We start from the raw sequence: 17,885 nt of genomic DNA, 5'->3' as shown, positions 1-17,885 counted from the left end.
TTTTCGTACCGTTAGTAGGTTAATTGGTCGGCCGTTTTTCAGGGTTTTTGCACATTTTTTTTTTTTATCGGGCATGTTGGAAAATTCACACCCGATTTTGATGATCGGACGATTTTCCCAGCAATGATGGGCAAATCGGCTGATCGTTTTTACCGATAAAAGATCTGGGCATGAGCCGTGACCTGGAAGAAGAAAAAGAATAAGAAGAATAAGAAGAAGAAGAATTCCAGTGCGCTATTATATCTTATATGAAAAAGTCTTGCGGTTGCAACAATGTATCAACATTTTAATCCAAATAATGTATTTGTATTGCTGTCACATTGTATGGTGTGCTCCCCTGTCTCTGCAAGGGACAGAAGTTATGGGGTTAATGCTGGCCATAGACGGGTCGAAAATCGGCTGATTTTTTTTTTACGGTGGTAACATTGGCCAAATCGAACTACTGATTTTTCGTTTTTTTTTTTTTTTTTTTTTTAAATCGGCCGATATTCGACCCATCTATGGCCTGCTTAAGGGAGGGTTATAACACCTGTCAGATTTTTTCTTTTTTTGCCATCTGTGTCCTATAGGGGAAATTTTCCTTCACTTCCTGTCCTATAGCCAATATAGGAAGTGAGAGGAAATCCCCCCCAAAGTGAAGGAATCCCCGGGTGTTACCAGAACAAGTGTCCCCATTGGGAGATTTCCCTCCATTGCTGTTCTAGGGTCAACCCAAAATGTGGAATTTTCTTTTACTTTTGGTGATATCTGTAAACAGAACAAATCTAGTGGCTGGATCTCCCTAACGGGGACACAGACAGCAAGAAAAACCTGACAGGGGGTCTAATCCATCTCTATTCTGTAAAAAAAAAAAAAGTTTTGACTTTAGTTACACTTCATTGCTCTGGACCGGCTTCCTACTGGAATATACGATCTAGAGTAACATGGTCTAGGTTAGATGGATCTAGATTTGTTGGATGTAAATTAGATGTATATAGATTAGATGTATCTAGAACAAACTGATCTAGATTAGATGAATCTAGATTAGATAGGTCTAAATTTGCAGAATCTAGATATGATGGATGTAGATTAGATGGGTCTAGACTTGTTGGATCCAAGTTTGATGTATATAGATTAGATGGATCTGGAATAAACCAATCCAGATTAGATGTATCTAGATATGATGGATCTAGAATAAACTGATCTAGATTAGATTAATTTGATGGATCTAGATTAGATAGGTCTAGATTTGCTGGATCTAGATATGACGGATGTAGATTATATGGGGCTAGGGTAGCTGGATCCAGCATAAACCGATCTAGGTTAGATGGATCCAGAATAAACCGATCTAGGTTAGATGGATCTGGAATAAACCAATCCAGATTAGATGTATCTAGATATGATGGATCTAGAATAAACTGATCTAGATTAGATTAATTTGATGGATCTAGATTAGATAGGTCTAGATTTGCTGGATCTAGATATGACGGATGTAGATTATATGGGGCTAGGGTAGCTGGATCCAGCATAAACCGATCTAGGTTAGATGGATCCAGCATAAACCGATCTAGGTTAGATGGATCCAGCATAAACCGATCTAGGTTAGATGGATCCAGAATAAACCGATCTAGGTTAGATGGATCCAGAATAAACCGATCTAGGTTAGATGGATCCAGAATAAACCGATCTAGGTTAGATGGATCCAGAATAAACCGATCTAGGTTAGATGGATCTAGAATAAACCGATCCAGATTAGATGGGTCAAGAAACAGTGGACCATGTCTATGCAATCAGTCACTTGTAGTCTTTGCCAAGGGAGCATGTGACAGGGTGACACGGTAAAAGATCGGGGAATCAGTTGTCACCCTCGGACAGGTTTTGCTTGGACAGGGAACTTCATGAAGTTTTTGAAAGCTGATTTAAAAAGACTGAAGACCACTTCTGAAATGATCTGAACACGTGAAAGCTTCTGAGATTTTCGTGATTGGATTTAGACCTGCTTTAATCCGTGCCGTTTTCCCAATTGGCACTTCTAGAGCACCACGAGCTTCTTGCATGCAACGACATCACTGTAATGGGATAAGACATGCAAGGCTCCCTGCCTGTGCCCCGGGATGGAGAGCCAGCTGTCTCCTGGTGGAAAGAAGACTTCGCGGAACAAACACTTCTGCTGGAATTAAAAACAAAACCCCTTAAGTTACATCCTGGTCACGTTGATAGTCCTCAGCTGCCTGCATTGTGGGGCCTTGTTACAACCTGCTAATCCTATTAATGGGCTGTTCTGCCCAGACTTCTTCACATGGCATTCATCCGCAGGAACGAGGCTGTATAAAAGAGATCCTCGAATCACGATTGCAGAGAAACAAGCTCTGCAGATAATATCACAGCTCGGCTTCGTAGAATTCCACCCCAGATTTGTCAGCGCTACTGTACACACCTATACATGGCTTGCGTTTCCTGCGCTGAGTGTATTCTGGAGTTTAAAACCCTTCCTGGGCTCTGTGACCATTGGTGAGACGCTCTCACTTTTTTCTTACATCTCAAAATCATATATAAGGTGGTCTAGCACATTGTTTCTCAACCTTTTTTCAGTCAAGGCACCATTTAAAATTATGGACAGTCCCGAGGCACCCTTTAAAAATGATGGACAGTCCCGGGGCACCCTTTAAATTTATGGACAGTCCCGGGGCACCCTTTAAATTTATGGACAGTCCCGGGGCACCCTTTAAATTTATGGACAGTCCCGGGGCACCCTTTAAATTTATGGACAGTCCCGGGGCACCCTTTAAATTTATGGACAGTCCCGGGGCACCCTTTAAATTTATGGACAGTCCCGGGGCACCCTTTAAATTTATGGACAGTCCCGGGGCACCCTTTAAATTTATGGACAGTCCCGGGGCACCCTTTAAATTTATGGACAGTCCCGGGGCACCCTTTAAATTTATGGACAGTCCCGGGGCACCCTTTAAATTTATGGACAGTCCCGGGGCACCCTTTAAATTTATGGACAGTCCCGGGGCACCCTTTAAATTTATGGACAGTCCCGGGGCACCCTTTAAATTTATGGACAGTCCCGGGGCACCCTTTAAATTTATGGACAGTCCCGGGGCACCCTTTAAATTTATGGACAGTCCCGGGGCACCCTTTAAATTTATGGACAGTCCCGGGGCACCCTTTAAATTTATGGACAGTCCCGGGGCACCCTTTAAATTTATGGACAGTCCCGGGGCACCCTTTAAATTTATGGACAGTCCCGGGGCACCCTTTAAATTTATGGACAGTCTCGAGGCACCCTTTAAATTTATGGACAGTCCCGAGGCACCCATTAAATTTATGGACAGTCCCAAGGCACCCTTTAAATTTATGGACAGTCTCAAGGCACCCTTTAAATTTATGGACAGTCCAGAGGCACCCTTTAAATTTATGGACAGTCCGGAGGCACGCTTTAAAATTATGGACAGTCCGGACTCCAGATGCATGTCCGCTTACAGTTCACATCAGAGTAACTTGTTCCAGATGTGTCCCCCCCCGTTTCTTTTTTTTCCCAAGGTTTCCTTTTGTTTTTTTTAATTTATAAAAAAAAAAAAAAAGAAATCACACCAGAAGGTAACCAAAACACATCAAAACTGCATGTAAACGTTCATGCAGAATCCAGAACGCAGAAACTGTGGCGTGAACCGGCCCTTAACCTGAACGTTCAGTGAGGCTTTAATCTTTTGTTGCCACAAACTTGCACGAGCAATCACAGTCATCAATATCACAACGTAACAGCAGTAAAACGCGGTAGTTCCTTTTCAATTTCCTCAATCCAATGACTGCGACTTTAAGAGTCTTGTCAGCATCCTGAGCATCGCCATGAAAGCCTGATGCTCATATCTTGTCAACACCACAAAAAAAACCAAAACAAACGCCCTCGAATTTAGACAGCAAAGCGGCAAAGAGACGCCCCCATGCAGTTAGTGTGGCCGATCTGGAGAAAGGAGGGATTCACGTTAAGTCACCCAGAGGCAGAACACCAGCATGCAACCTTATCGCTATGTTCAATTACCCATAAACAACGTGGGGAAAATGACCTTTTCCTGCCTAGTGGGGGGAAAAGAGAGAAAACGTTATTGCAGCCCACCTGGATGTGGGTCCCAGCCGCCAATCACTTACCTGATAATGAGGAGGGAGGCTGAAAAGAAAAAAAAAGCTCATCCAAGACACCACCCTAGTGAGAAATCTGCCATGGACACGTGCAAAGTACATACAAGTGTCCATCGATACAATAAAACCACAGTACTTCTTACCAGCGGGGAACTAAACCAAAAGTTGAAAATGCTACAAAAATGGGAAACAACTAGCACAGGGAAGGGTTTGGCACATGGATTGTACAAGAGTTGTACGTATCAGTGATTTGTTTTAATTTTTTTATTGGTAATCACAAATACAGCTAATACACTTCGTCTCGGTTCACACTACCCACATGGAGGAAAAATATATTTATTGACATATATTTGAAATGCTACAATTTTAGCAGTATTCAATACATTTTTATTTATATATATATATATATATATATATATATAAATAAACTGTGTGTTGAAATGCATTTTTATTACAAAATATATGAAAAATATTTTTAAAAATACATTTCAAATACACTATATGTCTTTAAAATGACAAATTTTGGAATGCATTTACAAATATATTAAAACTATATCTCAAAACAAAAATCTGAAGAATATATTTTAAAATAAATATTTTTCATATCTGTTGTAATCAATCTCTCTCTCTCTCTCTCTCTATATATATATATATATATATATATATATATATATATATATATAAAATTAATGAGTTATTACAAAATATATGAAAAATATATATTGCGTCTGGAGAAAGAAAAACAAATGTGTGTAAAATAAAAACTCAATGTTTGATCTAGGTCAGTCTCAGGGTTAGTGTTTGGGTGAAGTGAGGGTCAAAAGTGAGGGTCAACGGTCAGGGTCAAAATATTTTGGACAGTGTTTTTTTTTTTTTTTTTTTTTTTAACTAGTATCAGTGTGTTTTAGGTAGGATAAAAAAAAGAAAAAGCACACCATCGCATTTGGGCTTAATTTAGGATTACCAATAAAACCTGATACTGAATCACTGATATGCAACTATTCTTGATTCAGCCCGGGTTCAACTGATGAGGTGCGGAATTTGCAGCAGTTTCTGTGTGAATTCCGCACTGCATCAGAATTGCACCACGTACATGCGAACCGCTGCGGGTGTGTAGGTTAAGTTAACACTCCGAAAGCGGTCCGCAAAACGCGGTGCGATGTGCAGAATTGGATCGCATAGGTGTGAATACCCGTGCGATCCGATTCCAGTGTGGACCAAAAAAGGGTCCTGCACGTTTTTGGCGAGGGCGCGGTGCAAACAGAGCCACACAAAATGTACAACTCCAATCGCACCGCACACAAATCACATGCGATTTGTAGAGGAATGCGGTGCGGTTCCTGTGCGAATCACATGCGTTATGCCGCACCGCATGTATGTGAACCCGGGTTCAAGGCGCTCCTCACCTTTTTAACACACGGAAGCCGTTTGTCTGCAGACCATGGCTGTGACTAGTTTCTCCATGGCTGTGACTAGTTTCTAGGGGCGGGGTTTAGGATCATGTGACCGCCGTGACACGCCATCACATGATCGGGAAAGGTCCCGATTGAAAGGAGATCGGGACCATTCCATGAGTACCGGACATGTGTGCTGGGAGCGCTCTCAGCACATATGTTTTTCTTAATTGCACGCAAATGTGCGTCAAGGCCCAGACGCCGGGATGCCACACATTTGCGTGCGGCCGGCGCCAAGAGGTTAAGCACCAGGTTTGACACATGCTAGTGATTGGTGATCCAGAAACACACGACAGTCATTTTAACCCCTGGTGACAGCACCTTCTGGCCCTTTAAGGGGCTTGTGGAGCTGGAAGGTGGGGCGGGGTTTAGGGTCATGTGATGCCGTGATTGGCTGTCACATGACTGTCTCACGACTTTCTGTAAATAGCAGGGATCGCGCATCTGCTGTTTACATTCAGTACATACATATGCGGCCCCTCTATGCCAAGGCCCAGCCGCTGAGAGGACGCATATTTGTGTGCGCTCAGCTCCAAGGAGTTACAATACAATGCAAACACAGAATGGGAAAAGGCAGACAAGTGAGGCAGTGATCACTTAACTATTTATCTTTTTTTTGTAAAATAAAGAAGCAGACATCCCACTTTTCCACTCACCCTTTATCGAAGAAGGTTGTGTGCCCGGGGTGGGAGTACTTTGTTCCACTGTTTACTATGCTGCTTGTGCTGCTACTACCGCTGTTCAGGCTCCCTGGGACGTAGGACTTGCGGGAGGCCTGGTCCTTGGCAAAGTTCCTGCATGCAGCAAGCTTGGATTCTAAGGCCTGCAGAGAAGGGAGAAGCAACAGGTTACCGACTAGGATGCAAGCAATGCACAGGATCCATGTTTCCACAGGCGTAAGATTTATTTTTGCAACTAAAAGTGAACCCTTTCCTAGCTGCAAAAAAAATAAACAAAAAACAAGAAAACAAAAAGTAATTCGGTCTTTCTGGTGGCCTCATTCAGAGGTGAACAACTTCTGCCAATTTTTCTTAAAACTGGATGTCCACTGTCCCCCTTATTTATATCCCTGCTTTTCTACAAAAGAAAGCAGAACTTCACCCGTTTTCACAAGTTTCCCCCCGCTCCAACCTTCACAAGTTTCCCCCCGCTCCAACCTTCACAAGTTTCCCCCCGCTCCAACCTTCACAAGTTTCCCCCCGCTCCAACCTTCACAAGTTTCCCCCCCCCCACTCCAACCTTCACAAGTTTCCCCCCGCTCCAACCTTCACAAGTTTCCCCCCGCTCCAACCTTCACAAGTTTCCCCCCCCCCCCGCTCCAAACCTTCACAAGTTTCCCCCCCCCCGCTCCAACCTTCACAAGTTTCCCCCCCCCGCTCCAACCTTCACAAGTTTCCCCCCCCCCGCTCCAACCTTCACAAGTTTCCCCCCCCCCCGCTCCAACCTTCACAAGTTTCCCCCCGCTCCAACCTTCACAAGTTTCCCCCCCCCCCCCGCTCCAACCTTCACAAGTTTCCCCCCCCCCCGCTCCAACCTTCACAAGTTTCCCCCCCCCCCGCTCCAACCTTCACAAGTTTCCCCCCGCTCCAACCTTCACAAGATTCCCCCAGCTCCAACCTTCACAAGATTCCCCCCTGCTCCAACCTTCACAAGTTTCCCCCCGCTCCAACCTTCACAAGTTTCCCCCCTGCTCCAACCTTCACAAGTTTCCCCCCCGCTCCAACCTTCACAAGTTTCCCCCCCGCTCCAACCTTCACAAGTTTCCCCCCTGCTCCAACCTTCACAAGTTTCCCCCCGCTACAACCTTCACAAGTTTCCCCCCGCTACAACCTTCACAAGTTTCCCCCCGCTCCAACCTTCACAAGTTTCCCCCCGCTCCAACCTTCACAAGTTTCCCCCCGCTCCAACCTTCACAAGTTTCCCCCCGCTACAACCTTCACAAGTTTCCCCCCGCTACAACCTTCACAAGTTTCCCCCCCCCCCGCTCCAACCTTCACAAGTTTCCCCCCGCTCCAACCTTCACAAGTTTCCCCCCGCTCCAACCTTCACAAGTTTCCCCCTGTTCCAACCTTCACAAGTTTCCCCCTGCTACAACCTTCCTCTACACAAATATGGGAGGTTTTTAAACATTTTTTTTTTAAGCAAACAGCTTAGCCCTGCCCCTCAATCCACGCCATTCGTCTAAACAAATGAAGTGCTCAGTGCTGGCTGGGCCTCCTAGGATGCACATCACATACCCAGGAGGCCTTTAGTCTCTCATTGAGTGTGTTGGAGGTGGGTGGGCCTAGCGATGTGTCATCACAAGGCCCCACTGACTGCACCCAGAAGAGCCAGCGGGCATCGTGGGCAAGCAAGATGGCGGTGAGGGACCAAGCGGTGTGTTGACAGAAGGATGTCAGTGGCTGCCACTGACACCAGGACTTTTTTCTACTCCCTCAGACCACAGTCCGGCCCCCTAAAGATTGAAGGACAGTAAATTGACCCTTTGTTTAGAAAGTGGCTTGCTATGGGGGCACTCTGAGGGGGAAGGGGCCAGGAGAGCTGTCGGGGGACCCCAGAAAAGGAGGACTGAAGCTGCTCTGTGCAAAACCATTATACAGAGCAGGCAAGTATAACGTACGTTATTTTATTTCCAAAATAAAATGTTATCCTTTATAATCACTTTAAATAGTCAGCAGTATATCTGAGGAAGGTGCTGGACATGACAGGTCTATACTCACACCAACTTTTCTCAAGAGATCCCCCACAATGTTAAGTGCAGATATCCTGGCGGACGGAGTCAGGGGGGTGGTACCAAATCCGTTAGGTATACCTAAGAGAAGAACAAAATGTTAAACTTACAGCAAAGTCCGGACACCGAGTAGAAAGGAAAGTGAGATCTGGACTCTGGAATGAACTCAAAGAACCGGCAATAAATAATATCTCAGATCTGTGAAGCTTTCCTGCTGGAAGCTCTTAGAATCTGACATTCCCGATAAGCCGGGTGACCTTACTAACACAGATAAAGACGTGGAAATATGATGTCATGTTCATCACGCAGAAGATTTTGTGTCCTTCAAAAGTGATCATTTATTTCAAGTGAACCTGTACTTTAACCAATAAGGAGCCTCATTACCAACATTTCATTGCTCAGAACTTTAACCCCCAGTTCACTTCTGTGCGGTTGGTGCCGCTGCAGATCCGCACAAAAATCCGTGCAGCCGCACCACCCGCACAGAGAATTGCGTACCCGCAGGAGGGTGTCATTAGTTCTAATGGTACGCCGCCCGCACTGGAAAACGCAACCGTACTGGGAACCTCGGCTGTGTTTTCCAAAGTAGTGCAGGGACTTCTTCCCTGCGTGTCACGGGGCACGGGAGTCCATTCAAATGAATGGGCTCTTGTGCCCGAGCAAAACTCGGCCCGCACGGCCGCATGGATGTGAAATGGGGGTTAAAGCCTACTGAACTACCAAACGTCTGAAGGCCAGACCATAGGAAGGGGCCCCAGCAATTATAGTGATAACGTCTGGGCTTCTAGAGAAGTCATAAGGCACTGAGCAATGCATTCTGGGATGAGGACGGGGGCATGTTTTTACATCGACTTTGAAGGCGTCTCACCAGGAATGTCTGTCTCTACAAGCCTCCAGGGGAAAAAGTGCATGTGGTACCTAGTCCTGTTTTTATTGGTGTTGTGGATCCTAACATACCTCCTGTCCTAGGTAGTGGTGTATTTAAGTTTTGTGCTGCCCTAGGCAACACAAAATCCCCCCCCCCCCCCATCTACCGCGGAGAAAGTCTGATACCAACCCTCACCGGGCCCCATACACCCGCTATCATGCCGCCCCCCCCCCCCCCACCCGGCGAGAAAAACACCTTCACAGCTCCGGGCATCCCCGGGAACGAGAGTTGGGTTCTGTATACACAGTCAAGCAGCCCGCAGCCTCTCATGGATTCCACCTGGTCCTCATGTGTCCCTTCTTCCGCTGTCCCCCTGAAAATTACCACCCTAGGCAAATGCCTTGTTTGCCTTGTGGTGAATACGCCCCTGTAGGTAGATAGGCGTGCGCGCGCACTCCCTACCCAGAAAAGCGACGTATATGGGCAGCACAATGGATAAATGGTTAGCACTTCGGGCTGGCAGTACTAGCGTCGCTGGTTCGAATCCCAACCATGGCACCACCTGCCTGGAGTTTGCATGTTCTCCTTGTGCCTGTGTGTTTCCGCCGGGTATTCCGGTTTCCTCCCACACTCCAAAGACACGCTGGTAGGTTAATTATATCCTGTCTAAATTGGGCCAATTTAGACAGGATCCAAATAACCTACCAGCGTGTCTTTGGAGTGTGGGAGGAAACCGGAGCACCAGGAGGAAACCCACACAGGCACGCGTCCAATCTAAGGTCCCTAACTTACATTCATACATGCACATACTAGACCTAGTATGTGTATGTATGAATGTGAGTTAGGTATCTTAGATTGTGCGTCCCTTGAGGGTTAGGGACTGATGTGAATGCAATATAGATGTAAAGTGCTGCGTAAATTGACAGCGCTATATAACTACCTGTAATAAAATAATAAATATATAAGCGATTTTGCGCAGCCAGCCCAAACCGGAGTAGTAAAGCTACAGGGCACAGTCGGCAAGTAGTTAACCACCTCCCGTCCGGCCGTTGTATATCAACAGCTGGACGGTGGCTCCCGCCTCCTTGCCCCGTACTTGTTCGCGCGGCACCGCAGTCCTCCGGACACAGTGGAATGCCGATCGTCGGACGGGACCTCTGTGCGAGGTCCTGATCATGTGATCACTGACTGGCCAATCAGTGATCACATGCAGAGTAGTAAGCAAGATGTCACTTCTGACATCTTTGCTTACTACGTGCGAAATCTGTGAATGATCACAGAGGTCACATGGTACAGGGCTATTCACAACAACCTTCTACCATGTGACAAGCTGTGACCAATCACAGCTCACACAGTAGTTCTCAATGGCTGCAAGAATGCAGCCAGAGAGAAGGAGAAATGATTGCTTTTACAGCCTTTATGGGTGTAAAAGCAAGCAGTGTACAAAAAAAAAAACTTCATCACCCCCCCACAAGTAGTACAGTGTCACCATGGTGACACTGTACTGCTAGGGTGACAGTATGTAAAAAAATATATAAAAAAATAAAATAAAAATTTTAAAAAATGGTAATTTTTGGTTATAAACTAATTTGGGTTATTTTTTTTTTTTTTGTACTAAAAAGATAACGAAATAAGTTTGGCCAAGATTTATGAAATATTTGCAAACTTTTATAAGAAAAAAAACTTTTTTAAAAATTTTTTGGACTTTTTCATTTATATAGCAAAAAAAAAAATCCCAGTGGTGAATAAATACCACCAAAATAAAGCTTTATCGGTCTCAAAAAAATGCTAAAAAATTCATACAGGTACAGTGTTGCATGACCGTGCAATTGTCAAAGTGTGATAGCACTGACAAATTGGCCTGGACAGGAAGGGAGTGAAAGTGTCCAGACTTGAAGTGGTTAAGGAAGGGGGGAGGGAACCAGGGATGACAAAAAAATCAACAGATTAAACTTCAGCTTTACGCTTTTGTCCTTTGTCCTCGAGATGAAGAGATGACATAACACACAGGGGGCGGAGTGGACTGACCTTTCGGAGAGGTAAAACTGTTGTCTGAGATTTTGCCCACGGGCGTGGCGGGTAAAGACAGGGACGCCTGGACGGCCGAGTCGGTCTTCTCACAATCCAAAGTCGGAGAACTCGGAGCAGATTTTCTCCCGTCCGTCTGTCTTTCACGTACAGCTAATTCTTGCCTTAAATCTACAATTTAAAAAAACAAAAAAAACAATTTATTAAAAACTTGCCCCCTTGTGTAATTACATGGAAGGCTCTCTCTGAAGAGCCTTAGATGATGAAAGAGCCATCTGTTAAAACTTTCCTGAAAAACACAAATAATCCTCTTGTCTGGACTGCGGCCAGTGTGAGCCGAGCTGGTGAATGTGACAGCCCTGTGATAGAAGGGAGCTCCAGAGGAGGATGACAACAGATCTTCAGTCATGGGGATGATCAGTGACTTGCTTACTCCGCTTCTACAACACACCCACAACTTATTATGGGATTCTCGGCTCTAAAAGATCTTTTACTGTTTGAGAATAATGACACTTAAACTTTTCTGCTTAGAAGCTGTATAAAAAAAAAATGCAGTTTAAAGAGGACTAAAGGGTTAAAGTGTACAAAAGATCAGTCAGCCCTATAATAAATTTCCATGTCTATAATAAATGATGTGCAAGATTTTCTTTTTTTTTTTTACGGATACTTTCATGTTCAGCAGAACATATGTGGTTATCTGGGGTCAAAGTTTTCTCTTCCTGAATCATTCGAACCACACGATAAGAAAATCGTTTGAAAAATTTCGAGGAACCGCTGATCGAACGAACGATTTTCTCTTCATTGATGAGCAGGATGTTTTAACCGATAATGATATTGAGAACGGAAAAATCCGGTTGCAAAATGTTGTTGTTTCGCAAACGAATGACCGATTTTCTAAGCGGTGGTATGACAGTCGTACGAAAAAAATCTATCATGCGCTATCACGCATGAGCGGAAACAGAAGATGACCCGGATGTTTACACGATTGAAAAATCCAAATGTTAAAAGTTGATCGGCCTAATGAGATGATGAAACCAGAATTCTGCAGATTATATTTTATGTATCAATATTTATGTATATAGGTCATGTAATAAACGATATTATACTCATTGCTGGTAATTGTGTATATCGCTCCTTCTGGCCGGAAGAGGCGTGGCTACAAGGTCACATGCACACCGCATCACTTCCACTAGTATGGAAGACGTCAACACTACGTATTCCCTGACGAATGATTTTTTTAGATTGGTTAATGTGGGCCACGATTTCGACCAATGAACGAACGCCTCTCGGTCATCCCATGATCAATTTTCTTATCATGTATTCCCACCTTAAGGCTACGTTCACACTAGCTTTGTCAGCAGCGTCAGACAGGTGTTTTGGGAAGCGTTTTCAACGCTTCTCAAACGCCTATGAAAATTCTGCACATGGCAGCACATTGCGTCGCGTTAGCGTCGCAGCAAAACTGACGCCACTTGTCCAGTCAGGAGGAGTTGAAGTCTCCCATTCAAGTCTATGGTGATGCTTCTCAAACGCCTGGCAGGTGTTTGCGGAGTGTTAATACCATTAATGCTTTGCAAACACCTCAAAAACGCACATAGGGCATTTGGGGAGCATTAAAAAATGGTAACCAAACGCCTGTCAAACGCTATAGGGGCGTTTGTCAGGAGTTAGAAATAAAGTCAAGTGTGGACGTAGCCTTAGGATGGAAGCAGACCTGTATCAGTGTGGTCAGTTTGCATACTATAGCTTTCTCACCCGAGATAAAGGACGCTGTGCCAACGCATGGCATGCCTGTACCTCAGGCAATCAGCTTGTGCTGAACCCTTCACTTTCTCTGTGATGTCCACTGTCTAGATCAGCAATGGGCAAACTACGGCTCGCGGGCCGTATATGACCCGGCGGACCTTTTAATCCGGCCCGCGGAGCGTGATACTGTCAGGATGGCTGTCAGGATGTGTGTAGGCGGGGCAGCGTGACGAACGCGAGGGGAGCTAGGCTCCTCTCACAGTCCGCCCTGAAGACCGGTGTAACATGAAAATCTGTCTCCTATGAGGATCTGTCCCCCTCGACGTATCTGCACATGTGCCGGAGATCGCCGATCGGCTGCTAATGCCTGAAACTGGCACATGCGCAGATACGTCGAGGGGGACAGATCTTCATGCTACACCGGAACGGCGCGGGAACACGGCGAGAGCAACGCGCGGAGCAAAGGTAAGTGAATTGACACAGGGGGGACTTGGGGACTTAATATGGGGGATGAATTAATATTGGGAATGAATTACTATATGGGGGATGAATTACTATAGGGGGGATGAATTACTATAGGGGGGATGAATTACTATGGGGGATGAATTACTATATGGGGGATGAATTACTATAGGGGGGATGAATTACTATATGGGGGATGAATTACTATAGGGGGGATGAATTACTATAGGGGGGATGAATTACTATAGGGGGGATGAATTACTATAGGGGGGATGAATTACTATAGGGGGGATGAATTACTATATGGGGGATGAATTACTATGCTTACTATGGGGGAATATTACTATACTTACTATGGATGACACATACACATACACATCATTCATCTACTCTTGGTCCGGCCCCCGGGTCCAATATATGAACCCATTGCGGCCCTCAAGTCAAAAAGTTTGCCCACCCCTGGTCTAGATCCATTATTTTCAACTAGGGTTCCTCCAGAGATTTCTTGGGGTTCCTTGAGCAATTTCTACCTCTCAGATAAGAAACCACCGCGACCAATGAGCTTTTCAGCTATCTGTATGGGGGAGGGAGGATTATTTCCAGTGACCACAAAGAGAAGGAACTTTCTCCCCGCTGACTATCACACTATTCTACTGTAAGCTTTAGATATAGCAAGTATTAGCACAGGTTCCCCAAGACCGGAAAGTTATTTCAAGGGTTCCTCCACGTTAAAAAGGTTGGTATGGATCCTTCAGTTTTATGGCAAAGCACACAAAGGCTGATATATAAATTATGTGAAAAGAAGCCCGATGTGTGTGTCACCACCCTATTTTGAGCTGCAGACACTTTTTTTTGGGAGGGGGGGAATCATGCAACTCATCCACTGAGTCGTATGTACTCTCCAGCGCCTCAGGATATGCACAGCCAAAAGGGAAGCCAAGGGTACCAGGACAGCGACAACCAAAGGAAATGTTCCAGGGGTGCAGCCCTCCTCAGACGGGGAAATCAGCCACTGGATAGAGAGAAAACAGGTGGCGCACACACCTAGTGCATTATCCAAGGTTTATTGTAGGAGTGAAAGAATAAAAACATACTCACAGACGAAGCATGTATCTAAAAAGCATAGAAAAATGACAATGGCCACAACGGCGGGCAAGGTGTTCTCACTGTCAGTGCGGTCAAATTGCTGACGTGTTTCGGGGATGAATCCCTTTCCTCTCAGAGCTGATGACCAACCTCTGATGCTGATGTATGTTGAGGCATCAACAGTGAGGCTCTTTCTGTCCATACATCAGCTCTGAGGAAAGGGATTCGTCCCTGAAACGCGTCAGCCATTTGACCGCACTGACAGTGAGAACACCTTGCCCGCCGTTGTGGCCATTGTCATTTTTCTATGCTTTTTAGATACATGCTTCCTCTGTGAGTATGTTTTTATTATTGCATTCCTACAATAAACCTTGGATAATGCACTAGGTGTGTGCGCCACCTCTCATCCACTGAGTCCCCTGTTCCCAGTGAGACAACAGTGTCATTAAAGACTTGCTGTAAGTAAAATGTTCACATGTTCTCTCAGAGACATTACAAGTCACATGACCGTACCTTAGTATGATGGGAGTGACTTTGGGTGGGGGGCCCATGGAACACAGCTCATTTTGGAGGGGTGGGGAGACCCCTGTCTCAGCTCCCCATATCCCTCTTATGTGTAAGTCACCCTGTGCCTGTTAGGGGTACAGGGTGATCTGTCCTAATATTGTGTAGACATGTATAGGAGATAGGTGGGGTGGGGGGTTGTGGATTGTTTGGTGTTATGTAGTTGCATCCCATTGTTCTATTGTGTGTCTTGCTTGGGAGCAAACTATTATGGGATGTGTTTGTGTATTGGCTTGGTGGGGGGGTGTCTGCTGATGTGTTTCTTGTTGCTAGATTTGGTTTGCCCTGCCCTGTGTCCTTATGCAGGGAGGGGGGGGGGAATTGTTCCCTTGAATGTTTATATCTTGTGTCTGTGTTAAAATAAAGTAGTCTATTTCCTGGTTTCCTTCAAGACTGGTCTCGTCTAGTCTCGTATGGCCAGCGGTGGTGTCCGTGGATCTGTGTTCGGACAGGGAAGCAGGAGTCTAACGGAAATACCCAAGTGCAGTCGGGGTCCGGTTCCGTTACACTTAGCATATGACTTAGCTGCAGATGGGCAATGGATAGGTCAGTAAATGCAAAACATTGCATTGGCTGGCTGACAGGGAAGCCTTTTGTGACAGGACTTCGGTAACATGGCAATGAGAGTGTACATGAACACACATCGAGAAAGCGTATATACACCTGTACGTTCATACTAAGTGTACGTTCTGTATAGGGACACAAAATTGGGTGTCTATGGTCAGAAACAAACTCAGAAACCCCACCCACAGCAATATTTTATGCTTTTTTGGTATGATTAGCTTTTCCAAATGTCTTCAGGTCAGACATGACATGAAGGGTCCTAGAGCTCCTTGGTCCTCTCCAGTGGTACGCTGTACTTAAAGCCATTTTAAAAGGCTAATTTTTTTTTAAATAAACATGTTCTGCTTACTTGCTGTGTGTAGTGGTTTTGCACAGAGCAGCCCCGATCCTCCTGTTCTCGGATCCCCCACAAGCTGTCCTGGCTACTCCCTCCTGTGGGGTGCCCCCACAGCAAGCCGCTTGCTATGGGGGCACTCGCTCCCTGTGTCCATTCACATAAGGAGCTGCGGCTTGGCCCCACCCCCTCTCTCATTGGCTGACTGGCTGTAATTGACAGCAGCAAAAGCCAATGGCTCCCACTTGCTGTCTCAGCCAATGAAGAGGCAGAGACCCAGGCCAGCCAAGGCAGTCGTTCACATCGCTGGATCGCGATGAGGCTCAGGTAAGTATTGATGGGGCTGGGGGCACTGCTCCACACAGATGGTTTTTTACCTTCATGCATAGAATGACTTTACAACCACTTTATATCTTATCTCCAGGTTTCCTGTGACTTTAAATGGTTTGTTTTGACCATCAGCGTGGTGCTGAGGCCACTCCACACATCATACACGCCGGACTGCTGGGTTTGGTTTGAGCGGTGTCCGCTCCTCCTTGTCTCACTCTAGACACTGCAATGGACAAATCACGCTGCTTCCTTCACTCCTATGCCAGTGGGGTGATTCTTTTCTGTGAATCCAGCTTCAGAGCGGTGCCATTAAGCTTCACTTACTTGTTGTGTGCAGAATTATAGGTCTGACTTAGCAAGAGGCATTACGAATCTCTGTAGAGAGGCAACTGCTTCTCCACAAAAAGCAGGGCTCCTCCACTGAAGCATGCTGGTAACAGACGTGCTGTGGCTGCTTTCTACAGAAAACCTTTTGTTTTGATGCACCTGGAATGTATTAAATCGATTTGAACTTAAAGTTCACAAGACTTTAATAATGCAGAGTAAATGCTGAAGATTTGTTCAGGCCCTCCCTCCTTTAGCAGCTCTTACGAAAACGAAAATGAATTGCACCATTCCCGGTCTTTTCTTTGTCTTGTTGTTTGGGTGTTATTTTTTTGTCTTTAAAGAAATTCCAATTGTATTTTTAGAAGCAAGCGAACAAGTTAATCTCAGGTGACACCTTTGGGTGTGTACAAGGAAAATGAACGTGTTCAATCAACCATTGTGTCCATGGCAAGAGGATAAATATTGAGACAAGTAGAAATCCTACCTCGCGCCTCGTCCTTTAATCTCTGTACAGACACCAACAAAGACTCTTTTTCGTCAAGCTCGCTCTCCAAGAACGCGTTCCTTTCGATGGCCTGGTTTAGCCTCTGCTCAAAGTCTTCCAGAGACACGATTGTCGCCCTGTGAACAGGAGATCAAATGTTACCTTAGCAAATTTACAAAAGACATTTTCTATACAAAAAATGTACGTTGTGAGCGATGCCTTTCCTCTGCCCGCTAGAAGATTTCTGAGGTCTTCGCTGTAAGATAACGGATACTCTCTATATACATTTCCACATCAATTTTATGAATACTTTTATGTCTACTGTAACGGAACCGACCCCAAACTGCGCTTGGGTACTTCCGTTAGACTCCCGCTTCCCCGTCCGAACACCGACCATAGACACCACAAGACTAGATGACACCAGTCTTGAAGTAAACCAGGAAGTAGACTCGTTTATTTTAACACAGATACAAGATATATACATTCAAGGGAACAATCCCCCCTCCCTGGATAATGACACATGGAGGGGCAATCTACATTTAGAAACAAGAGACACACCAGCAGACAGTCCCATCAGGAGGGAGGGTTGCTGGAGACACCCCCCACCAAGCCAATACACAAACACATACATCCCATAATAGTTTGCTCCCAAGCCAGACACACAACAATGGGATGCAACCACACAACACCAAACAATCCACAACCCCCCCCCCACCTATACATGTCTACACAATATTAGGATAGATCACCCTGTACCCCTAACAGGCACAGGGTGACTTACA

General features: G+C 45.4%; 1 protein-coding gene across 2 annotated transcripts in view; it reads right to left on the bottom strand.

Moving 5' to 3' along the window:
• Positions 1 to 3,984: 3,984 nt before the first annotated feature.
• LOC149427112 (nuclear distribution protein nudE-like 1-A) overlaps positions 3,985 to 17,885 on the bottom strand; it is a 48,471-nt gene continuing 34,570 nt past the window's right edge. For both annotated transcript variants that reach the window (XM_089668249.1, XM_089668250.1), the window contains exons 5-9: positions 17,104 to 17,240; positions 11,207 to 11,377; positions 8,300 to 8,391; positions 6,236 to 6,402; positions 3,985 to 4,062 (exon numbers count right to left, since the gene is read on the bottom strand). In XM_089668249.1, coding sequence (XP_089524375.1) covers positions 4,020 to 4,062; positions 6,236 to 6,402; positions 8,300 to 8,391; positions 11,207 to 11,377; positions 17,104 to 17,240 — 610 coding nt within the window. In that variant the 3' untranslated portion in view covers positions 3,985 to 4,019. The remainder of the gene's footprint in view (positions 4,063 to 6,235; positions 6,403 to 8,299; positions 8,392 to 11,206; positions 11,378 to 17,103; positions 17,241 to 17,885) is intronic.

Source organism: Staurois parvus, unplaced genomic scaffold (genome assembly GCF_062004578.1).
Source record: "Staurois parvus isolate SC_StPar_1 unplaced genomic scaffold, SC_StPar_1.0 ptg004017l, whole genome shotgun sequence".
NCBI classification, from domain to species: domain Eukaryota; kingdom Metazoa; phylum Chordata; class Amphibia; order Anura; family Ranidae; genus Staurois; species Staurois parvus.
The sequence above is the reverse complement of the archived record's forward strand: the minus strand, read 5'-3'. Positions and strand labels throughout refer to the sequence as shown.